The sequence below is a fragment of the Abramis brama genome (genome assembly GCF_963993115.1).
Source record: "Abramis brama genome assembly, chromosome: 1".
NCBI lineage: Eukaryota > Metazoa > Chordata > Actinopteri > Cypriniformes > Leuciscidae > Abramis > Abramis brama.
The window spans coordinates 30,801,354-30,827,436 of NC_139963.1; the positions used below are offsets into that span (position 1 = coordinate 30,801,354).

At 38.7% G+C, this 26,083-nt stretch overlaps 1 protein-coding gene across 5 annotated transcripts in view; it reads right to left on the bottom strand.

The window, feature by feature from the left end:
* Window positions 1–26,083, bottom strand: part of rarab (retinoic acid receptor, alpha b) — a 129,720-nt gene that overhangs the window by 29,692 nt on the left and 73,945 nt on the right. The window contains exon 1 of one of the 5 annotated variants that reach the window (XM_084135665.1): window positions 22,001–22,111. The exons of 3 other annotated variants lie outside the window; for them this stretch is intronic. Coding sequence is in view for 1 of the 2 variants with exons in the window: in XM_084135661.1 (XP_083991787.1) it covers window positions 10,063–10,225 (163 nt within the window). In the remaining variant the exon portion in view is untranslated. Of the gene's footprint in view, window positions 1–10,062; window positions 11,047–22,000; window positions 22,112–26,083 lie in introns of those variants that run through there. One more of the 5 variants, XM_084135661.1, reaches the window with a different exon arrangement.

Consider the following 26,083-nt stretch of genomic DNA (forward strand, 5'->3'; position numbering starts at 1 on the left):
TCCTGGTTAACTACTTCACTAAAACAGTCCCACGTGGTATTTTTCATTCTTTCCTTCAGTTTTTGTTTAATTCTCTTTTTTGAAATTTCTCTCTGATCTGTTTTGCCTCCATTGTTGCTTAAACAAGAGGACCCTGCAACTGCGTAGCTTAACGGGAGTCTCCAAATTAGTGCCTGGCGAAAAAACTTTAATATTTCCAACAATGTTGGAAAACTTTTATCAGAACAATTTCGATATTTTTTAGTTAAGGATGTTAAGTGAAGCGATTTCTCGTAGATTTTTTCTTTCGTTTTATATAATGAGGAGGTGCACTAGGCATACGTTTTCCTTGATTGGTTTTCACTGAAGAGTTAGGCTATACGTTGTTGTTGAAACCGAAAGTAAAAAAAGTGGCGCGCGTTCGTTGTGTTTCACCGTGTATTGAGTTCCGTGTCTTTATTAAAATCAACATATTAATGATTTCTCTCTCATCCACCCACGACGACCCACTCGCTATTAATTGGATTGTTATTTTTTATTATTTGGCCCACCCAAGCCGTGTATTATCCGCGGATATAACCGAATCACTAATCCACACAATGGATTTTGTGTGCTCAAAATCAGGGCTCCAAGTTCATTTCGGAGCCCTTAAAGCTCATCACAAGTTGTTCACTTGTAAAAGAACAGTGCCACACTTCACGTTGAAACATTTTATAAAAATCGCAGACTTTGCAATTTGATAACTGCACTAAGACATCGTAATTTTGGTTTTATTTTGATTAATAGTGCAGCCCTAGCTGCTTCGTCCATGAAGAATGGCTACAGTTCGCCCGTGACATTGCAAACTAAAGCTCTTACCGGGAGATAATGAAAGAGCGAGATAAAGCCATGAGGGCAGGGAAGCAAAGCAGCAGGTAAAGGAAATCAAACTAGGTCAGATGTCAGACGCTGTGGAAGTAGGATTAGAGAGTTTAGTTGTCAAGGATCCATTTACAGTGTCTATTGCCATTCGACCCTACAAACGGCCCATCTTGTCAAAAACAACTCTATGAAGAGTATAAAACGCTAGACGTGCATCGGTAAGTACCGCACCCAACTCTCTGGTCCTTTTCTGGTGATGGCCGTTTTAATTAGTTTTAAAGAATGAATACTAAGAGGTGGCTTAATCACTTCTTGACATTTTTGTCTTTTATTTTATTAAAGCTACGACGAGCCAAAGGCCATCAGACACCAGGAGTTATTTCTCCCATCAGTAAGATGTAGATAATCACAGGACGAGTAGAGCAGTCGTTCCCACAACTCTATTAACTGTACGCGCCTCATTAAGCCACTATATTCATTTGCGGCACCCTACAGAATTCATTCTGATAATTAACAATCTAGCAAGTGAAGAAAAAGCAAGCTCCAGGACAAAGTGGTCCATTTCGCATCCTCGCTTGAGGAATATTTCAGCCACGACTATGTTTAATACTCTTCTGACTCTTTGTGATCTCACCAGGGGGAAAAAAATGAGATGAAAGAATGAAGCTACTAAATAAAGCCATTATTTCATGTCGCCGTCATGTAAGGAAAGTTGAGACGTGATCCATAAAACAAAATTCTGAGGCATTAATCATGCTGTTATGTGAAACTAAGCAAAAAGTAAAAGGCCATCTGAGACATTCAGGACTAGACAAAAAATAAATAATCTGCTGGACATTACAGACATGCTAATTTCGTTCCCTTTAACCTTCCCCAGCCCAATGGTCCCTATGAGGCACTGCCCAACCCCTTTCTCAACAGGCCCCTTGCCAGAGCAGGTTTTAGCCCCCAGGCCTCCCTTACTTTTATTGCCTGTGTTTATAGCTCGTCTTGGTTTCTCTTTCTGCCCTCTTTTGCTTGACATTTTACGGCGTGCAATATAAAAGACGCCCTCTACCCCCCCTCTGTCTGAGTTTTTAAGTCCCTCGTCGACAAATACTTTTTTTCTGCACCGAAATCCAGCCCTCAGGAATTCACTTGATGTCACTGGCCATCAGGAAACACCACAATGGGTCAAGCGCAGTCTTTTGAAACGGATCATGCACAGCTGGACGACATTCATCTCCTACAACTTAAAAAAAAGAGAAAGACTTTATCTCACTTATTTCCACACATATTATCAACTGCTGCTGTGAGATATGCAATACTGCTAAAATAGAGTTTCCGAACTCATTTTGGACTGTTGCTGGTGTGTTTGGAAGTAAAACAGATGTGGTCATCCATCTGAAATCAATATAATCGCTCAAGTCAAAGAGCATCTGAAGCACGGGCAGCATGGCTTATGCAGCTTTAGCCTCAGCCCAAAAATCTGTCAATATGTTTGGGCACGGCGCCCTTCAATTCCGCCTTAGCGCTACATAAATAGAGCGGCCCACTCCAGCACTGCTTCCTTAAACTGCGCTGAGTCTACAAAAAGAGAGCAAGAAAGAAACCAGAAGAGTGGACTTTCAGAGTCAGAGTACTGATTTAAACCAAAAACATGGGAATCAAAAAACTTGTTAACCTTGCCCTCAGTAACCTTCTCATGTGCAGGTTTGCTCTCAGATTCTACCGCCATAAAGAAATGCAGCATAAACTGATAGCATATGACTAAGAAGAGATCTAATGTATGAAAAGCGCTTGTGGTTTACAGCACATGGCGGCACTTTAAAGCAAGCAACAGCCATTACAGCTGGAGGGCTGCACATCTGATTTGGAAGGGCGCCATGTGTTGCAAAATCCTGCCCCTATGGCCTTGTGCAGGTACAAACCTCACTGTTCTCTCCTCCATGATTAAAGAGCAGCTCTGCTAATGTTCAGCCTTTGGGTAAAAACCGTCTCTCTGATCTGAAACTTCAAGACACCAGATGGGTGATGTTTAGAGTGCAGTATACCCAACATACACATTTGACTATTAACCTGTCATGGGTCATTCTTTGGCACTAAACTAATACAGATCACATCGGTCATTAATGATACATTTACCACTTCATCACTGAGAATAAATCTTGAAATGGAGTGAAACTAAGATGAAGGATCCAGAATATGTCAAGTTTCATTGTATATCAAATCTTATTCCAATATATTGGGCATCTCTAAACTATAACATGCACAAATCAATGTTACATGACTACTGGGCTTTGAAGCACTATGCTTTCATTTGGGTCCTCTTTTCTAGTCATTGTTGTAGGCACTTAACGGTTTAGACATTTTAACTGTGCTATCCAGAGTCCAGGCCACAACCATTCATGGTACACCACCAGCTGGTCACATTTGCGTATGCCTTAGCCTCCCCCAGTCCACATGGCACAGATGTGGGGTGTGCGAGTTGCTTCTCTGCCTGGATGTGAGCTGCCAGAGTGCCAGCAGCCCTAGTATCTATTGCAAGTCCTACTCTGTATTTAAGGCTAAAAGAAATAAACACTCGGTCAGCCAGCCAAAACCACAGCAACACAAGCACCGCTCTTGCCAACAAGGGCCACTGGCAAAATGCAAACTAGCAGCTCTCCCGGTCTGTGCTCAGCAGCAGGCCTGCCACGCTGTCTGGAGTTCTGGCAAACCCCAGTCCTTAGTAAGCCTCGGTTAACCGACGGACCAGGGCAGTTACTCTTTCCCTCTCAAACTCCTCTAATTCTCCCCCTCATTCTGCCGGAATCCCTTTTTTCCACTCTCCATCCCCTCCCAGCTGCAAACGGGCTGGGCAATTGCTCCCACCGGCACAGCACTGTTCATGGGAAACAATAAAACGCCACATGCGTTTCCTTAGTTAGGGCTTCCACACCGCAGCTCCATGTGAGGCTCATCAAGCCACTGATAAAAAAAACATGAATGCTTTACTGGCTAGCATTGACATTTTTATGCAAATTATGGATGCACTGATATGCCAGTTATTTTCATGTTATGACTGAAATTAAAACAAACTAAATAAAAGTAACAGACTAATATCACAGACTTAAGACTAAAAATCAAACATTTTAAGTGCTACAGGTGAATTTAGCTGTCACAACATTATAAAGTACAGTTCGTAAGTACAGTATAAAAATTAAAATTAATTTCAATTTAGATCTTGCAAAGGTAATCTGAATGTAAAAAAAAAGCAAACAAGCATCAACCGATACCAATGAAAAGAACAACCACAACTGATTTAAATTATATAGTTAATGATTAAAAAATATCATGCATCCCTAATGTGAATTTTGGGATATAGGGGGAAAAAAAGTGCTGGATGGACACAAATATAAATATATAATTCATTTCCAAATTGTGCTATTAAAAATGTATACAATAGCTTGATGTGTATCTGATTGTTCTGAAATGCCAGAGCCATGAAAGTCTGTCATGAAAATGATTGGCTACCATTACATCTCAGATCGGTATAACAATGTGCCTTTCCTTGAATTAAGTAATTTGTTTCCAATTATTCGCAAGCAATGTTTATTGCGTGTTTCGGTAAATGTATCACTTTTAGTAAAAGAGCCACAGCGGTTTGCCCAGTGGCATAGAACTTCCATTTAAATTTTGTATCAATATCCTCAGAAGTGATATTTTGTTCTTTTAACCATGTGATGAAAACGCTAGCGGTTTTTGCAATATTTTGATTGTCAAATTTACAATTTGGACAAAAACATGGCTAATGTGATGCTGTAAATAATACTAAATAATAAAACTGTGATGATATACAGCAACAAGATGCACATGCTCTTCAACAACGTGTTCACGAGAGATCAAGCTCTCCACTAAAACAAAAGAGATACATTGGAATGTCACGAGGACGCTTGTGAATAGAAAGTTAACAGTCTTTTAGTGGGGGAGGAACAGCAGAGAGATCCGACCGCCTGCTTTCATTCTGCTGGGTCCCAGGCAGCCTTCAGAATGATGGAAAGCTTTTCAAACACACCGTGATGGATGCCTCCCTGAGACACGGAGCGCCAGAGCCTCTCACTGCGCCGAGGTACCAAGGCCTGGAAGGTCAGGGAGGTGGAGGGCTTAATCCGCTCCTGATGGCCGTGAAGGTGCTCATGTTTGATGGCTACTAAGAACCAAATCACACGGCACGCTTCAGAAGAAAGCAAGATAATACAAGTACCAAAAAAAATGCAACTAAAGCACACTTCACTTGAAGTGTCACTTAAAGGAACACTCTGAAAACATCTATTAGGCTACGTTCACACTGCAGGCTGAAACGACCCAATTCTGATTTTTTTGCCCCTATGCGACCTGTATCTGATCTTTTCATGACAGTCTGAACGACACAGATCCGATCTTTTCAAATGTGACCCAGGCCACTTGGGTATGTGGTCCCAAATCCAATACATATCCAATCTTTTGAAATGCGACTTCAGTCTGAACGGCCAGGTCGCATGTATCCGACCCGCAACGTCATTGATACGCGAAAAACGTCATAATTCTGCGTTGAAGTAGTCGTCGGTTTGAAAACGGACTGCATATTCGTCGAGCTGAGGTAAATCTGCCGAACGGGTCGACCTCGACGAGCCCGTTAATTAAAAAAATAAATAAAAGCATACGGCCACCATCATTATATATGACTAACGTTATGTTAACTTATTTGTGCTGATATTAGATAGGTCAGCGGCTGCTGTCTGGCTCTTGTGTAACGGTCGCTGCGCGCGCTCGTGTGTGTGTGTGTGAGAATCACAGTTAGTTGAAGTTTAGCTACTTCCGCAAACAACAAGTGACGTTGTTGACCGTTGAGTACTCTTCTGCGCATGCGGGTCACTTCTGGGTCATTTCACGTTCACACAGGAGATCACAAAAGGTCGCATTTAATTGGAAATGTGAACGGCCTTGCAAAAAAATCGAATTTAAGCCCTGCAGTGTGAACGCAGCCTTACTCAAAGTCTCATGATCTGATGCAAGACTAAGAATGTCATCAAAAATGCTACTGTCTGACTTTAATTATTCTGAGGATTATCTGAAAGTGCAATGCAATTCATTGCACTTCAGTCAATCGCTCTCAAGAGTCTTTCTAGCTCTTTGTGATTTACTCTGCAAAGTGGAAACTATGATGGGTTAAGCAAGAAAGCACAATCCTATGTGCCACCTCTGAAAGTCACTGCTGCAGAAATCTGGAGTAATATAAAACATCATCTTGGATTTAAAACAAAGCACAACCCACAGTGAGGTCTGCAGGGGGGGGAAGGAGAAAATTTGACAGTATATTCCATCCTAACATGCCCCTTATATACAAATAAATAAATAGCTTGAGTTGTTATACAGGATCTTAGGACGCCACTTATTCATATTGTATGACTTAATTTAGATCTTGTCACCTCTGAGGTTGAGAGTCTTGCTCTACGTGCCCTTTTCAAGAACCATAAATACTTTGGCTGCTAGGACTGTTCTCCATAAGAAAAGGATGCTGAGCTGCAGAACAAATCATCCCTCAAACAGGCTTACACAAGATTAGCACTGTTGACATGCCCCAACAATCACTGGAGACCATGTTTCCAGACAGACTCTGGTCCCCTGAAATGTCACGCTTCTGTTGCAAACACATACCATACGCTGTGAGAAGACATCACAGATTTCTTGTGGCTACAAGCTGTGATATTACATGCGTTCCCTATTCATTCCTTCTAGCACATTCTTTTTCCATTATGCTCTCAACATTTAACAGAAATATTATATAGAACAGCTAACATTCAACAAGACTTTAAACTAAAAATATAACATCTCAAATCAGATAAAATACCAAGCATTTGGGATTTAAAGGCAGGGTAGGTAGGAATGGTCTAAAAAAATTCTTTTTCAAATTTGTTTAAACTTTATGTACATATCAATACATAATTAAAATGTAAGTACTCTGAAAAAGAAAGTATAAAAATCGAGTGTCTGTAGACCTCTCAGGACTGTTTTAAAGACAGTTCATTATTTCCATTCACTCCACCCCCTCCCTTCTGGGCTCCTTCCAAAGCCACGCCCCCAAAACACATGAACGCGCGACTCCAACCGCTGAGCTGAAGACGCATTATTTACCTGAGACAAGCAGAGAGGAAGGAGCACAGTGCATGTAGTGACATCATGTCAGAATCACATGTAATAAAAAAATCTAACGTTAATTGCTTATGAATATAAACAAATAAGATGTATTTTAGTACTCACTATCAAGCTTGCATATTGATATTGGTAAATTTAAAATATATATTTTTTGATTCGCTAACGAGCTAGTTATATAAGCTAAAAACAGGTTGCATTGATACACTTTTTTACATTACCATCAGTAATATTGTGATGAAGATGAATTTCGTGTAAGATTCATAACATATATGGTGTTCTGCATGTAGGGGTGGGAGATATTGACAAAAATGAATATCTCGATATTTTTTTCCAATATCTAGATATCGATATTCAGGCGATATTTTTGCCATCCTTCAAAGAAATGTGAGCAAACTGGCAAAGAAGGTCCAGTTGGTCTTTTGACTTGCTGCATTTGACCTATATTATACTAGGCTATAGAAAAAAACAATAAAGGAGCTAACTAAACAGAATCTGTGGCAGCCCCTACTTTTTCCACTTACAAAAAAAACAAAAAAAAAACTTAACTAGGCACTTCTTGCAACAGTGATTATTAAATCAAACAACAATATGGTTGATGATCAATTCAAAGTAAAAAAAAAATAACATTTTCAAAACGGTATAAATCCATTCATTTTTCCCCCAAAACGCTATAAATCCATCTTCTTCTTTTTTTTTTTTTCTAAATTTATGGTTTGTCTTTTTAAAAAAGTTTTTGTCTTTTATTTTTCGTGTTTGCATTTATGAAGAAAAAACAATATTACTTGACAGTTCTCCATTATGGACGCGAGCGCTCTGAAAGCTGCACTAAGACTTTCAAACTTTAACAGAGACCTCAAAACAGAAAGCACAAAGCCTTTCTTTAAAACGAATTTCGTTTTGTATTAATTGTATCTTAATTTTAATATATTTTTTTTCCATTAATTCATTAATATTTTCATTCCTGGATTAAATACATAAAGTAAATATAGGCTATCAATCACAACATAAGGTGCTTGAACTGGAGATTATATCATCGTGAACCGAACCGTAGCCTCGCCTCACAGGCCTAAAAAATGTGGAATATATTTACAGAAATCTGGTTCTAAACAAAACCATCCAAAACAAAATAAAACTATGTAGCCTTATAAATGTGCATTTCTCCGGTGCATGCGTTCACTAGCCTACTGCGAAGATCGCGAGTCAAATATCGTCAACTTCATCTTTGCAGCCGACACAGAAATTAATAAACAATTAAAATGTCTTATTGCAATATTTTACACATTCATAATCATTACTTTTGCTGGTTCTTTGAGGCAGCTTTTTAGGTTTATGGCGTTTTGGAAAAGAGCTCTTCACGTACAAACATCGTTTCACCAAGGCACAGCAGCCCTTCAGCACATAAGAACAAAAAGAGAAAAAGCACGGACTTACTAATTACGAAACTTTGATGTGGTTGAACAGGTGAAACAGTCACAAATTCCTCTGCAACTCAAACATTCTCAGTACGAGTTATGAAGGAAGAGAACAGCATTTCAGTTTTCAGCGCGTCCTCCTTTGATTGCTGTGTTGTGACTGGAAAAGTGCATGCAGGAGCACATGCGCAAAATGTAGGTTTGTAAAATGTCCTTTTGTAAAATAAAAAATAATTTTAGGGCGAAGCAGAGGAGGTCGTGCAAGAGGCCGTGGCGTGCAACTAGGGTCCGAGGAAGTAGAGGCTGAGGACGGGGTGGTCGCTGGAAAGCCACGATGATATTGACACGCGTTTTATTTCTTTGATTATCCAAAGACTTTTTGTTCATTACCTTTTCTTGTACTGTCTTCTTTTTTTTGCCTTGTTTGCCTTCACTAACTGCATGCCGGTAATGTGAATTTTGATTGCTCTTTCTCTGCCATTGTTTTGCTATTCCTAGGTTCCGTGCCTCTCGAATTCCTCAAATCAAACGTGCGCGCGCAAGTGGGCAGATCCCGTGGCAAAAGGGTGGTTGCCATGGTTGCGAGAGAGAGTGACAGTCGCCTAAGCCAATCCTTTGATTCGTCCCGAATCGAAATAATGAGCTGTGTTTAATACAGATTAAACGGTCTAGAGTCACTTGATTTTTATACTCTTTTTTTTCAGAGTACTTACATTTTAATTATGTATTGATATATATAGAAAGTTTTAACAAATTTGGATCTTTTATTTTTATATAGTCCTACCTACCCTGCCTTTAAGACCCAACATACGAAACAGAATAAGATCATCAATCCTTTTAAATACAGTGGATACTGGGAAAGAACACCTAATCTTTTCATACCTTTCATTTCGCAAATAAAAATTATTATTTCCATTTTAAGAACGTCAAGCTTATTATTTATATAAATAAATAAAAAAACAAGCAGACTGTAACTGATGGTATTCATGTAGCTTTGATTCAAATTTGGCTTCATACAGTCTGCTGATGCTGCTTCTGAGATCTTGCTCCCCAGCTAAGTAACCTTGTTAACTGCCACAATGTAGTGAGCAGTGGTCACTGGAAGAAACTGCCTCAAAAATGACCTTTGACCCTACCACGTCTAAGGAATTTGAACCCACGTTTAACTTGATTAGTTTGTAACTCATTCATTACAACATCAATTGAAATCTGATGGAAATTCGGTGCCTGAAAGGGTTGATGTTCTAAAAAAACTATTTGGCCTGAGATAATGGTCATGCTTGAGTACACGATGACAACCCATCAATGTAACATTGCATAGCCACAGTGCTCTTATACTATAGATAATTTCATGGCAATACTGGCTGGAAATAAATTGATCCTGATTCTATCATAACAGACACTAAAATAGGTTATAATTGAAGTGTATTAGCAGCTGTCTAGGTAGTCAGCTCACTAGATTTGCCACACGGCCTACATGTAAACATGCTGGAAAATACCCACACTCATCAGCTGACCTGTAGTCGCTGCCCCTGTAAGAGCCCCAGTGACCCCCCCAAACATTCAGCAGTCGAGTGAGGAACTCCGAATGAAATTGTCCGCATAATGTTAGATCAGAGACTGTTAAGGATAAAGAAAACAAAATGCCACCTACAGTGATTCGAGCCGCTCCAGTGCGGGGTCCTGTATCCGCGGGACACTCCCGACACGAGGCCTTTATCCGGGATCAAACAGCCTCGGTTCTGGTGGTAGTAATCCATGCTTAGAAACGGGTTCGGACTAGGGGTCAGTCCAACAACGTCCACACTCTCGTACATCGTGAAATGCAAGCAAAATATTCTCCAAAAGTGAACGTTTCCTTCTTAAACTCGCAGCAAAAGACTCGAAACGGTATATACAACTGGAAAATGTTGGGTTGAAATATATGTACACACAAACAATAATCCTCTTATCAAAACAATAAAATGGGAGCGTCTCTACGAAAAAATGCAATTGCGCACCATAGCGTGCATAAAACTTGAAGAGAAACGGTGCTCTGTTCAATGTTTATGTAAGTCAGTTCAGCAGAAGCTCGCGCTGTCCACGGGGAATGAACTACATTCTTCAGATTTTAAAATCCTGCTCCAGTTGTTACAACACAGCGTGCTGTTGAAACTGTGGCTCTGTATGAGACCCAATGATCGATGTGAAACTGCTACATGAGTAGAAGCAGGATCCCGCGCGCAGCCCGTGGAAACGGTCGAAAACTGTTCGGAGCGATTGTTTTTAAAAGCTCACAAACCCCTCTCCGTCACAAACGTTTCGTTTTCTAAATGATATACGTTAACAGACCGACATATTGACGCATATTTACTGTAAACAAGCAGCCGTCCGCATCGATGAGAGAGCGGCTCCGTCTCGTGAATAATCCCGTTGGAGGGGAGGGCTGCTGGTCAGACACGGGAAGAACTTGCTCCAGTGTTTCCAGACCCTGCAAAGACGCGAGCTCAAAGTAATGTCTTTAGCATCTTGTGTCGAAGCCCTCGCATACTTCTGGGAAATTTCTCCCTGAAAAACAAAAGCGATCTTCGACAGGGTAACTCTAGTCTTCACGCACTTTCCAGGCTATCCCACACAGCAATTCTTGACGAGTGTCAGCAGCTGCGCATAAGCTCCGCCTCAATAAACCCCCACTCTGTCTGTACCGCTCTCTCATTGGCTGCCTATAAACCTAATCTCAGTCTTATCAATGTGCCATCAATAAACGAGGACCTGTCGATAACAAGTTGAACTATAAAGTTTTTACATGCACAGGTTTACATTCATTCGACTGCCTTTTTCTTAAAAAATAAAAACAAACCTATAAAGTATAAGTATCTGATTGACAGGAGTAGGCTAAATGGGACATTACTGGATTTTAGTACTTTTGAATAAAACATTAATTCTTACAAGTATTGTAACTTTGTTTCATCATAACATCATTTTTAGAGAAGTTTTCATACCGACACAAAATGTTCAACTTATGGACAAACGGATAGGCCTACATCTTCTAATAACTTTTATGACTTTTGCATGAATTGAAATAGTATGCATCCCTTAATCTTATTTTAGTAAATAGGTTTATGTTTACAATTTGGGCCATTTAAAGAAAGTAGACAGACTCTCAAAATCTAGAGATGAGGAAAAATCTGCTTATCATGGTGACATCTTGCTCATAGTTTAAAGATTTATGGTTAAAAAACAATAATGGCCATTGTGAATGTATAATAAATAAACATGCTGATCTCAATATTTATTTACCAGTCTATTAAAATTATAACTGGTTTACAAGTTCTGCTAATTATATTTAATAATAATAATAGGCATATGCACTGATCACCTACTACTCTTCCAGTTAACCACCATGCTGTCTCTGTAAAAACAGACACTCACTGACCCCATGACTGCTTTATCAATACAAACTGAGGTAAACAACACATTGCAACACTATCTAGTTTCCCACCACAAAATCCATAGACACTGTCTGGAGAGCAGTCCTCATAACAAGGCAATGAACACTCGGGCTCCAGCCCTACAGCATCCGTCAGCTCAACGCACCAAGGTTGCTGCCATCCGCTGATGGCTCCATCCATCAGTGAAACGACGTATTAGCCTCCCCTTATTTTCCGGCTTCAGCCCTCGCATTTTTGTCCTTGACATGTAAGAGGTACTGTATTGATTTTTCACCATCTAAAATATTAGCCTACACACAAAAGGCCGCTCATTCAATAAACACACGTTTATAAATGGGCAGTCCTTTTAATCCAACCAGACCCATATAAATCTGTCTATGAAACAGTCAAGGGGGGAAGTGACTGGCTCTAAGTAAAACTGCTTTACATTTGTGGCAGTTTAAATGTTTCACACAATACATAACACATCCACATACAGTAAATACTGTTAAGGCAAAGTCACATTTACTATTGTTCAGTGAGTTTTCGCTGGCAGAATGGTCATTTCAATAGGAATCCACACAACTGGGAATTTCGCGTGAGGGCGAAAGATTTACCCATGCAGATGTTGCATCGGGTTCAGTTAGTCGTGTGAATTCACCACATTGACCAACAGAGCCTGTGTGTGATCGTTGCTTCATACATCGCTATATTGTCAATAGACCATGAACATTTTTTGCCTGCAAATTTTCACTAATATGACCGTACCTTTACACAAAGGTGACGAGCTGAAATTTAACTCTACATCTCTAATTTAACAGGGATTTTACTAAATATTCCATTATCAAGATTGCACAGCATTGAATAGTACTACTATATGATGTGTGTTTAATTTATTTAAATTGTACACTAATATAAGACATCTGATTGTGTAAACAGAATTGTGTGACATTTCAAAAGAAAAGAAGTCATAACTTTGATTCTTCTAAACAACAAGAGAGTGTAATAAGCTACATATGTCATCAATGGAGGCAAATGACCTGAGATTCGCAATACCTTGAGACTGCAGGAGTCGAAAAGGGCAGTATATCAGGGGAGGAGGGGGTTGTATGGCGGCTGTTAGGAATTCAAAGACTTTATGGGGCTTTAGGAGGAAATGCATGAGCAAACCTGCTGGCAACTTGAAAGTGTGAGGCTATTTATTACCCTCAATCCACCTCCCCCACTTCACTTCCTCTAAATACGCATAAAAAAAAAGCTTCTTTAAATTCTATTAAGCTTGACTTCTTATCAATGACGCATGATATGTTGTTAGGAGCGGATGCCCGCCTTAAGAGAACATATAGCACGATGTCAATGCAAACTGAATTTGGGAGGTGTTAGCTACTTATAGCATATAGTCTTAAATTCTTATTATTATTCTGTCAGTCACATGCCCCAGTTTGTCCCAGAATGCCTTGCCCTGATGAACAGATGGGTGTTTGCATTGACTCACAATGCCTTTTATCTGTTTGATAAGGAGGGGCCATCATTCAATACTGTTACAATGAGTGCCTGTGCTAACTCATTATATAGTAAGCACAGTATGGATGCGTCACATGCTATTAACACCAACAAAGGTCAAAAGATGATACCATTCAACATTCTCAACAGCTTCTAACTCCAGCTATATAAAAATGCATATGACAAAGTGAACCGTTTTCCTATAAAATGCAATCACATAGGCAGTACACTTAATCTGAGTGATATAACCTTGATCGTAATCTCCGGACATGCACACTATTAACTCTTCTGTGAACCTCGCTGAAGCAATTTCCTGCAAGCGAGTTGGAGAGGGTTATTCCTTATATAGTCATTAATAATCAAACAGCATAGCTCTTTGTAAATTATGGTCCAATATAAATGCATTGAGAGGTTTTTGCTGTTACTATTTGCCAGCTGATGCTTACATCTGTGGTAAAACATATGGTGGAGATTAGCTACCGTGAACCGCTCTGCCAGATGTGTAATGTTAGCGGGTGAAGGCTACTGACTGGTCCGCAGGGCCGCTGATGATCCTGATTGCTTGAGCAGTCCCGTCTCATTACTCTTGGCTCAAGGTCAAGGATTAAGTGATGAGAATAGATCCAGCCTATTACTATCCTTATGGTGAGTTGTTTGTTTGAATGTGGGTTTGTGTACTTGAGGGTGAGTATGTGAGACATTTACATTATCATTATAGATTTACAGTCATACAGACATTATACATTTTAAACACACTCCAATCCTTTGATCATTTTTTTGGAAGATTTAAAAGTGATAATTCACCCAAAAATATTTCAACTGTATGCCTTTCTTCTTCTTCTGTGGAACACAAAAGACGACATTTTGAAAAATGTCTCAGTGATGTTTTATCCATACAATGAGAGTCAAGGTATAAAAGCCCATTTCCACCACATAAGAAAAGAAAATAATGCTTGGGAATTAGGGATCAAACGATACCCTACATATCACGATACTGATCTCACGATACGATATTACTGCGACATCCAAAGACATATGGTAAAATGTTAACAAAAAATTTACTGTTGATTAAAATGCTACATTTGGTACTACATAAATAGGCTTGACTACTAAATTAATAGGCTTGGTGCTGGTAACACTGTAATAATTAATATTGTCATAATTATGATTTATCAAATACATTAAAAAAATCATTTATCAAAATATTATGTGGAATAAATAAGCTTCCATACAAAATGTGTTTATTGATGTTTTGGCTTCGATTATGTATATGAACAAAAACAGTTGAAATGAATTGTCATTTTTGGGTGAACTATCCCTTTAATGCATCTATTTGCTTCTAAACAAATTTGATATATTATTCTGATATCTGCTTAGATTAAGGTGTGGCATGAGTGATCAAGTCCACTTCACCTGTCCCCTGGCTATGCATCATAACACCCCATTGACCTACTGACCCCTACTGTTTCAAACAACAGATGACTGACACATATGGCTATTTGTACTGGGGCATTTGAGTATGTTCAGGGAAGATATGAGTATGATTTGTCTAAAAATGATTTATGTGTACATTAAAATTGTTTCCTGTAGTACAGTATGATTATTATAATCATCATCAACAGGTCATTCTGCAGTATATAGTCTCCTTAACAACCTCACATTTAACAGCTCCTATCGTGATATCGTTGGTCTTTTGCAATATTTAGTGACCTATATGTAGAATTGTCAGTCTTTTCACCAGTAATGGCCCGAGCGCAGATCGAGTGCAATAGGGAAATGTGCCGAGCTGGTTCAAATGTTAATGGTCCATCTAAAATCCCCTGCTTAGCCAGCAGGTTGGGGAACAAAAGCCCCATAGAGGTGCAGCTTGCAGGGTCTGGACATGACAAATGCGGCCGAGACCGGGGCAGCGGTTGCTGTGGAGCTCTGGGGAGGGAAAAGTGGGGGCAGTGGAATGATCTACCAAACCCAAGCCTCATTGAGGGTATCGCATCGGGGGCAGCGGGGGTCACCCCATCATCATCACCATTTCAAAGAGGCTAAGAGCGAGGTGGAGCCGAGTACAGGGTGGGGGAGGTCCGCTGACCCCGACCAGTGTCCCAGCACTACTCCATCTTATGCGGATGGTAACGGCATGAAAGAAAGCCCCATCATCTCTACTCCCATCATGACAGGGGGATATTGAGAGGCCAAGAGACAGATAGGGGGCTTCTCTCTAAACAGACCCATTACCTTGACACCCCCTAGAGGAAAGACCTTCACCCCCGACACTCTCGCTCTTGATTTTTCATTCCGGCTCCCTTTCACATGGAGAAAAAACACACAAAGGACCCAGTGGGATTGCGCTGTGATGATGGGCCCCGGGCAGGAAGAATCTGGTACATTACATAGATGGGCGGCCAAAACAAAAGCCAGTGATTTTTCCGTTTAAAGGAGTTCTGAGTCATCAAACGCACAACAGCAGAACAGAGCCACAACCAGCCTTCCAGGCCACCAGCTCTCTATCTTATCAAAGCAGACCCACTCCCCACGGAGGACCCCATATCACCACACATAAGAACATCAAGCGGCCTCTGTGATAATGCTCAGTCTTTACTGCCAGTGGCTTAAGCCTAAGCCCCATGCATATCAAAAAGCCCTGAATGTGCTGGCCAAACCCCTGCTTTGCATATAGATACTGAGCCTATTGACATATCGATTCTCCTAGCCAAGGACCCATGAAAGCAACCGACGCAAATCCCCCCTTTAATCAGCGAAAGCCCCCTAAAGCGGTCTGAAGTAGGAACAAGAGCTAGTCGCTCTGCTACAGTACCCTCACAATGGCCTGGCAAATGCGCCATTATGACTTGTTTGACCCTCTTCTCCAAGTGCACTGGCCACTTTGAGAGGGTAATTAACCCATCTTTCCCCCACCCCTTGATACAATTACAATAGAGACAGCATTCCTCAAGCGCTCTCATGCACTTGCACTGGAAGACGGGGCAGACGGGGGCCGCGAACGGGTGGGTTGACCGCAACTCATGGAGCATTCAGAGGCTGAGCGCTTCAGAACAACCACAAAGAGATTACAGGTTCAGAGAAGAAAATGTTAATGAGCTGTTTGGATATCAAATTAAGGCATGGAACTGATGTACTTGCAAGAAATGCTACTTATGTCATAGTGATATAAAGCAAAAAAGTCAGCATGAATTGCTGTTTGCAACCCATTTTAATTCTGTAATGTGACGTATTTCAAACAGGACTTTCAACTGGACTGTGAAAAAAGGCTGTTACATACCAGAATGAAGCTAAAACAATGCATAAATAGCTATTTGGCTATTGGTTAACTTTTAGGTTTTCAAACTGGGGTCTGCAAGGGAGTGACAGGTGGTCTGTGAAAAAAAAAAAAAAAAAAAATTTTTTTAAATGTGTACATGGGAAAAAAGAGATAATTATAAATATTAAGTGGTCTGTGGAAAACAGAGAAAAAATAATGTAAAAATGTGCAAGGATGACAAAAAATATTATTAGGTGATCCATGGGGGAAAAAAAGTGTAAAAATATGTAAACATAAATAAAAAAATATTTTAATATATATATAGGCTATATATATTAATAAATATTATTATAATAAATATTATTGGGTGGTCCAGAAAAATAGTGTAAAATAAAATATATAAACAAGCACAACAACAACAAAACTAATACTTATTTATTTATTAAATAATTAATTATTGTTATTACTATTAGACAAGGTACAATAATAATAAAAAAATAAGTTGATGGATTGGATAGAATTTGACATTATTATGGTTTCATTCTGCTTTCTAAAGAATGGTTTATTTATCACAGTTATTTCATTCTTCAAGTTTATATATCTAACAGTGCTCTAATGGTCAGAAAAAAAATATTGTATCAACTTACATGAAAACATTTGTATATATTATGAAGGTGGACATCTAATTTTTAGGTGCTTGGTTTCTGGGTTAAGATAAGTCATTCTTAACTGTTAATAAATAGGTACATTTCAATATTTTGGTAGTCAATGCATAAAATATGTTTCTCAGTTTGTCAAATGTTACATTGGAACTAACATGACATTGTATTTCCACATCTGCAGTACATGCAGCGGGTGAATGTTCACAAAATTCACATTGTATCTGACAGCATGATATAAAGAGATCTCCCGCTCTATCCATTTCGAGTGTGCTTCTTGCATGCAGAATGAGCACCTCCTATAATCCACTCCTCTGAGGGAAATGCAAAAGGGGGAAAAAGAGAAGAGATGAAAGAGGGCTGGGTAGTTACGATGGATTACAGGCTCAGCGAGGCAGTGGGGGAGGCCAGTGGACTGATAATATTTAACCAGACCCGGGTGGACCATCTGGAACCACCCCCCTTCATCAACAGTCCAGCTCTCACATCTGGGTCCTTCTCTGAAGGAATAACTCACATTTGCCTTCAAATGAATAATGCTGTTTTTACATTATGTGGAAAGAATTTCAACACACAATTCGCTGACCTCATTCAAAACAATTCTAACATGATAACAGACACTGTAGATCACTTAATTAAGTCAACCGTCTAAAGTGCTCAAACAATGCTTACACACAACGCTCACATGTTTTAAGCAGATGCCACATTCTTAGATATTTCTAAAACAATCTTCAATCATTTTCAGGACACGCTCTATTTTGAGCCCTTTTTTTCTTCCTTCATGTGAGTCCAGCAGTTTATACAATTAGTTAGGTTGGGATTCCCCCTAATTCTCCAGAGCAGCTGCAAACAACCCATGTGGGGGTTGGGGGGGATATGAACAGGAACAAACACACTGACCCCCAGCCCAATTGGCCAGCCATTCTGATCCCCATTCCGAAAGCCACTGCACTTCCCGTCTCCAACTCCAGTCTAAGAAAACAAGCATGCTGTCACTCTAGAAGCCCTTCCACATATTTCAGCAGACCAGATTTTTTTTGGATGAGACGGAAGTTGGACTGGAGAATATGTGCACTGGGCTACACTATATTTCTTCAGTATAATTACAGCTAAGTTTTTATTTAGACGCTGCATGTGATTCTATAGTCCATTTATAAACAAGAAGAGTTATGGCTTATTGTCAGTGCCTTTCAGTGTCAAGCTCGTCTCTAATAATGCCAACAAATGTAGACATGATCAATAAAAACAGATCTGCCCTTTAATGCAAATGCATACACATGCAACGCATTTCTATGCAGTATTTCTTGTTAAAGAACACGTAGTGACAGCTTGAGGAAAACAAACAATTAGGCAAAATCAGTCAATGTCTGTTAATTCAACATTAACATAATGACAGTTTTAATAACGGAAAATGTGGTAGGAATACTAAAGGTTGGAAAATAAAAAGGTTTTAAACCTTGAAAGAACAGTTCAAAGATCAATTTTCAGTCATAATTTACTCATGTACCCTCATGTTATTCCAAACCTATATGATTTTTGAAAGAATATCCATTGAAAGTGAATGGGAACAGCTTCCAAATGATAAATAAGCACCATTAGAGCACAATAAAATAAGTCTATGACTACATTACATTTGAAAGTCATACAAAAGCTTCTGCAAATCTGAAATGGACGGCAAATGATGCGTCAACACCATTTGGCACTGGTTCTTACACGTGTTGTGACCACACGTCATTGACATTAAACCTAACACAGAGAGACATGAAAAGGTACCACATTTGATTAGCAATTTTAATTTTTGGTGCTTTTTTGTAATTATCTTGAATCTTGACCGTCCCCGTCAAAACATTACCTTTTCTGTTTCACAAAAGAAAAAGTCATACAGGTTTGGAACAACATGAGGGTGAGTAATGATGAATTTTCCTTTCTGGGTGAACTATCCCTTTAATACACTTTAAAAACTAAAAGTGAAACACCACAGCATTCTTCCAATTAACTTTACCCTTGTTCTGTTTAGGTTCAAGTAACAGTTTGAATCTCTACATTACCTTCCTGAACACGGATCAGCAGAAAGAAGAGAGGTCAATTGTGTTCATTTTTTAGCCTCTTATGATAATATGGTTGTACAATAGCATCTCTGTTTAGGATCTGTGAATGAGTACAAGACTTCCTAATCAAATTTATTAAAAGTTCAGGAAATATTTAGCATGATGATAAGAGCTCTGGAAAAAAAAAAAAGTTTTCTACTCACTGCACACATGAATTCTCAACTAATTATAAATAGAAGAAAGCACATGAACAAAAACAAAACATCAACGTTCCCAATTCCCCCCGATCCACGCCAGAAGAAAAACACTCCTGTAAATGTCAATACACCATTTTTACTTTGTCTTCAAGCCAAGACACTGAGACTCAAAAGGGCTGAGCTTAGCAAATTCATGCAGATACTTTTTTTCCCTTTTCCTTCGACTTTTTAAAGTTCAGATATCTCTGAACTTACAGTAAACTTAACTCTTCAGACTATGGTATCTGCTCAGCAAAAAAGTACCTCAAAGTTTTCTAGCGCTCAAGCAATCAATACACATCGGTATGAAAATAAAAAAGTCTTTAGAGAAACTTGATAACGAAATTACAAGTCGAAACTATAAGCTGGCACAATTATGACAAAATCAGTTGGCCATGAATCAGTATGTTGTCAAGGATGGGATTGATGCGATACATTGTAATACAAAGATCAGTTTGATTTTTCCTGTGATTATGTGATTTAATCAAGGTTTTCAGTACATTCTATGATTGAGCAACAATAACTAATTTGAACAGCTAAATATTTGCTTGTGCTTTGCAAAACTCAAAAGATTAATAGGCCTCTACTGAGAACATTTCTCTGTTGACACATCTGTGCTGCACTACAGTTTAAAGGTTTGTAGTTGTTCAGATTTTTTAAATGTTTTTGGAAAAACTCTCTTCTGCTCATCAAGACTGCATTTATGTGATCAAAAAAACAAACAAACAAACAATAAAACCAGTAATGTAGTTAAATATCCTTTTAATCAATTTAATGTCCGTATGATAGTAGTATTAATTAAAAAAAATAAAAAATCTTACTCACCCCGAACTATTAACCAAATGTATGTTCAGTCTGTGTTGGATGTTGAAATGTAAGGTTTGGTTGTCCTCCTGACATGTAAAAAAATTTAGCTAGATTCACACAAGCTTCACACATTTAATATATAATCTCAGACTTCGGCCCCAAAGTACATGTAAATTAGTAATTTTGTACACACCCATAATGGCTGTTTTTTTTTTTTTTTTTTTAAATGAAGACTGACAATTAGAAACTGCTAAAATAAAATTGTACAAAATTGGAGCTGCCTCAGGGCAGAGCTCAAAATCAAAGCAGATATGCTAATAGCAACTCTTGGACACAATTAGCGAAAAGGAACTTGCTCCATGTGCCACGAATGATTAGCAAATGTAGACGAAAGAGGCAGCTTATTCCTTCCTCCTTCCTGCCAGCCTCCTCATTCGGCTCTTTCCAGTACATTCCAGTGAGCTGGTGGACTGGCAGGATTGATACAGACATGGTGGCAAATTGGTTTGGCAATAGGTTTACCAGCCGCTTATTATATGAAATTGTTCCTAAATCAAGGCGTCACATTGCCATTCTTTACCAATTGAATATGGAATGGGCATTCGTTCCATATTCAAAATGGAAATTTTCTGAATACATGAGAAATACAAGCAGAAATCAATGATGGATTTGATGTCACAATCAGCTGTTAGAGGAATTCACAGCTTATTGCTGTCAACCGCTGACAAATCTGTCTCTGCTGTCGCACCAGTGACTTCAAGTTCAAGCAGAGACACAAGTCGTATTTGCTTTAGCAGAAATGTCACCATTAACTCCTCAATATCCAGCTTCAGAACACCCCTGGCTTAAAACTGTCAGTAATATTCATAAAGCAAATCGTTATGCAACACGTGCAAGAGAAATTTAAGCTTGCTAAAACCAAGGTTTTTTTTTTTTTTTTTTTGTCAAAAATAAAAAAAAGTTCTACTGAAGCTAATATTGTACATATTTCTTGCTTCATAAAAAAACTTTTCAACAAAAAAAAGTGATTTATTGGTACCAGGCTTTTGGACTCAGTATAACTTCCTTTATTTTCACTTGATGATACAAACAGTTTGAGGCTAGTTAGCTTGCTAGCTTTAGCCTGCATGTGTGCAAAGGTGTTAGTAAATATTTCAATGAGTTTAATTACTTTCACATGGAAAGTTTAATGTGTGTATTCAGTATGGACACCATCATAAGTGTCCCTTGCAGCTAATGACTTTTATATTTGTGCGTGTGTGTAAAATTGTAATCCCTTTACAGTAACACACACAGTCAGGAGTAATCTGTCATTAAGAGTACACTGCTTGTTCCTGTCATTGAGTCATGCCTTCACTAAATGAGGTCAGACTGATGTGTTGTTTTAATCAACCCAGCCTACCTCCATTAATTATTCAGCACCTTAGTGGATAGGGAGCCCTCCGGCCAGAGAAGTTGGAGGAGGAGAGAAAGAGAGTGAAGGGAGAGTTTACATTACAACTAGACAAGGTTACGATATATTAGGAAATACAAACAGATATTGAGCTGGTAAAGTAGGCAATGAAACTGCCTGTTAAAAATGCAGTATGCAGATTTGGCATAAACAAAAATATTAATACTAATATCATTTACATGAATGCATTTGGCAGATGCTTTTATCAAAAGCAACTTACACTGAAATCAAGGTACACATTTGATCAGTTCTTGCTTTCCCTGGGAATCGAACCAATGACCTTGGTGTTGTTAGCCTCATGGTCTACTGTTTGAGCGACAGGAGGGCTAATGTCAGAGAAAAAAACACAAATTAAGCTTGAAATCACAAAGAAAAGGAAAAATGAATGATACATATTCATACAGAACCTCAGTGAAATTGAAAGCTACTCCTCCAAAAACACCCACGATCCACCTCACACTCGGTCTGGCCATCACACTGTCTGCGCCGCAGTAAAATGTCAGCAGCCGTGGAGTGTGAAAGTGTGAATGTGAGGTGTGAGGGAGGACGGCATTTGGGTCACAGGGCTTCACACCAGCCATCAGGCACAACAAAGAAACTCAAAGAACTTAATATGGCAATACACAACAAGATGTCACAGAATTGGTAACAGGTTAACTAGGGATGCACCCTAGTAATAAATAAATAAATACATCAGTGACCATCGGACAATATTAGCATATTTTGTTCATTATCAGCAACAGTCTTAATTTGCATTGATTGGAAGCAGATTGTCTTTTTTAATTTTAACTAATACTAATTTGAACTTATACTTTTTTCTTCCCTACTTCAAATACAATGTCTTGATGGCTGGATTTACCTGAAACATTCTGCAAATAATATAATATAATATAATATAATATAATATAATATAATATAATATAATATAATATAATATAATATAATATATTTTAAAAGTTATAGTTGATGACATTTAAGTGATGTTACAAAATATGTATATTTCAAATAAATGCTGTTCTTTTATATTTGGTTTCCACAAATATGAATTATTTTATATAGATGGTTTCCACAAATATTAATCAGCACAACTGTTTTCAACAATGATAATTATAAGAAATGTTTCTTGAGCATCAAACCATCACATTAGAATGATTTCTATAGGATCATGTGACACTGAAGACTGGAATGATGCTGAAAATGTACAATACATTAAGTATTTTAAAATACATTAAGATAGAAAACAATTTTAATTATAATAATATTTTACATGACAGTTTGTACTGTATTTTTGATCAAATAAACACAGCCTTAGTGAGCATAAGAGACTTAAAATATCTTTAAAAATCTTACTGACTTTTGAACAGTTTCTAATTTATTCTATTCTAAATAGTGCATTAAGTATCAGCAATAAGCAGTATCAGCAGAGTTGGCCATAACAAAAAATGATCATCAGTCAATTTTTTTTTTTGACGGACACATGATAATGCTACACAGGTTTCTACGTTTAAGGGAAGCAGGTTTTGTAACGGCATCTTTCGTGCGATTGATGCCTCTATTAAGGCTAAGCGGTGTTTAAAATTGTATTAAATATACTCCTGCAAGCTCACTAAAAGAAAAAAAATAAGTCCCACTCGCACACACATACACACCACACAAACACCGCAGCGATAGAGAGATACAAAAATATTCCATACTTCAGCAAAAAATAAAGCACAGCATAGAAAGGTGTCATGCTGCTTTCCACCGCCCCTTTCTCTTCCCTTCTTTCCTCTCTTCACTTTCTCTGTAAGTACACATATCTCAGGATGGGGTCTGGAGATTTATGAGCTATAGTGAGAAGTGGGCCAGAAAGCCCTCCCCGGCTCTGGATCTGCTTTGCCGCCTCCCTCACGTCTTTTATTTCCATCCCTCCCTCTCTGGTTGCAGCGCTTTCTGCTCGCATTACCCTCTGTTGAGTGATAAACATTGTCTGTGGGCAGTAAATTCAGTCTGAGCCTGACAGGCCTCCAATAAACCAGTCTATTCTCTCACTGTGAGGAGGCTTTGGTCTGGAGGCCCACAGGAAGGGAATGCAGACACGCACACACACACACACTCACAAACCCACATACACATAAATATAAAGATAAACAAGTTAAGAGGGACAAGATACATGTGGTGTACATCATGCACATCAAAGGCACAAACAAGGAACAAACACAGGAGACACATTCATATACACTCGCACAAAGAAACAATGATCAACGAGCGTCTAACTAAAACTAGCTTGAAAGAAACTAGCCGGATATAATACATGTATGACCAATGATCAAAAGCTTACAAAGCCTCACTATGCAATAAATGTTTATTAATCACGCACACAATGATTTCAACTGTAAAAACTAGGTGATCAAAAGGTGCAAATTAAAAGCTAATTTCTTAAATTGGTCTTTATTTCTTTTTCATTGACCAGAATGGCATTACTGCTCTGCTTCAGCTCATTTTTATATCACCTAAAACCACAGTACAGCCACTTATGGTGGTCTACTCAAGGCAACGGGCTAACTCTGTAATGAGCGGTTAGATTACAATTTGGCAAGCAAATTTACACAGTAAAGGCAATACCACCTGCTGCACAGTGAGCAAGTAAAACGCAAAGTACCAGGCAGAAAGAAACCACACGTGTGAGCAAGAAATAGCAAACATTCACTGCGTGCTTATAGCCTATGCAAGGTCATTACAAAATGCTTGTTATATTTCCAGATTTTGGTTGTACAAAGGACTTCTTTCCACATCTTTGAAATCATACAAGTTTTCATTAGCTTTTGTTCCCTGGACTTGTAATAGACAGATATATCAGCCTGATATTTAGCATTTTTGGGACATACTGGACCAATTAACAGAAATGGCAGTTCATTGCTGTCAGCTCTCTGAACAGATAATTTATATGTCCACTTTTTTCCAGTACTGAATAAATATTGTGTAAAATATGTTCTTCAATTTCAAATTCTCATTTGCTATCATCTTATTTGCATTATATCAGCTACCTTGTTCTCTAGATATCAGTATTGGCATCGGCCACTGAAAAACCCACATGGGTTGACCACTAGAATGAGCCATGATGAGGCATCCAACAAAAGTTCTTATCTTACAATGTTCTAAAAGTTCTTCTAATACTGCCGACAGAAATCAATCACTTCAATAGCTAGCAGACTCTCAGAGGTCCAACAGCACCAAATGCTCAGAGACGATTTACAGATGCACACATAAACTTCCAGCCGATAAAAGAGCAGCTTCTTCTCATCTACTGATGGCAGCTGACAATTACGAACATAGGCAATAAATTTGGGTGGTCGCAGGTGTGCTCCCAACATACACACTGGCTCCTCCTGTCCACTTTGCGTCTCAATAATTGCATGCTTTAAGCAGAGCTGTCTGCTGTATCCATTTCCTTGATTGAAAGGGTGTTTATTGGCCACTCTCCACTGAAGTGCCTAGCACAGTCCTTGTGTAATATATAATAAGACACATCACACAGAGGCATCGTAAATGCTTTTACATAGAAATCATGCAATTAATAATAATAATAATAATAATAATAATAACCAAAACAATAAATATGAATAAATATTAAAAAAACTAAATATTAATTTTGTACACTTTCACTTTGTTTCAGGGACTACTAGAGTCAGACCTGCTGTATCAGCTCATGTGTTACAACAGAAATCCTGCCTGCAGCATACCAGCATTTCCTTTGAGTGTGTGTGTGCATGTGTGTGTGTGATATGGAATGCAGAGCGGGTGGAGGCTGTCACAGCTGGATTGGGAACATCTGTCAATGAAGATTCAAAAATAACCTCTCACACACATCACACACACATAACAGCATACGCTTCTGTGACTACGGTATACAGTACACTATTGCCAGCTCTGTAACGTGAGAAAATAAGAGTGAAAGAGGGACTACTAGAAGCATGACAATTACACCTGGTTGTAATTTCTTCAGTTTGACAAATCAGGTCAAGAGCAAATATAATGTGCGTAACAGTTTACAGTTTCATTTCTGAGTCAAATAAATCATTACAGCCGAGAAAACGTGAAAATGTGAAATGAAAACATTTGTATTTGTATGAATGAGTGTTTCTATAATAACTTCCAGGAGTGTTGTGGCCCACACAGGCCAGAAATACATGTGGAGGCTTCATGCAGCTTAACGCAAATGTTGGGGCATTTAATTATAGTGATCCTCTTCATTATGTGTGTTTATGTACATAAAGAGCAATTAAAAAGCGATCAAATACATACTAAAAAGTTGGTGGTTTTG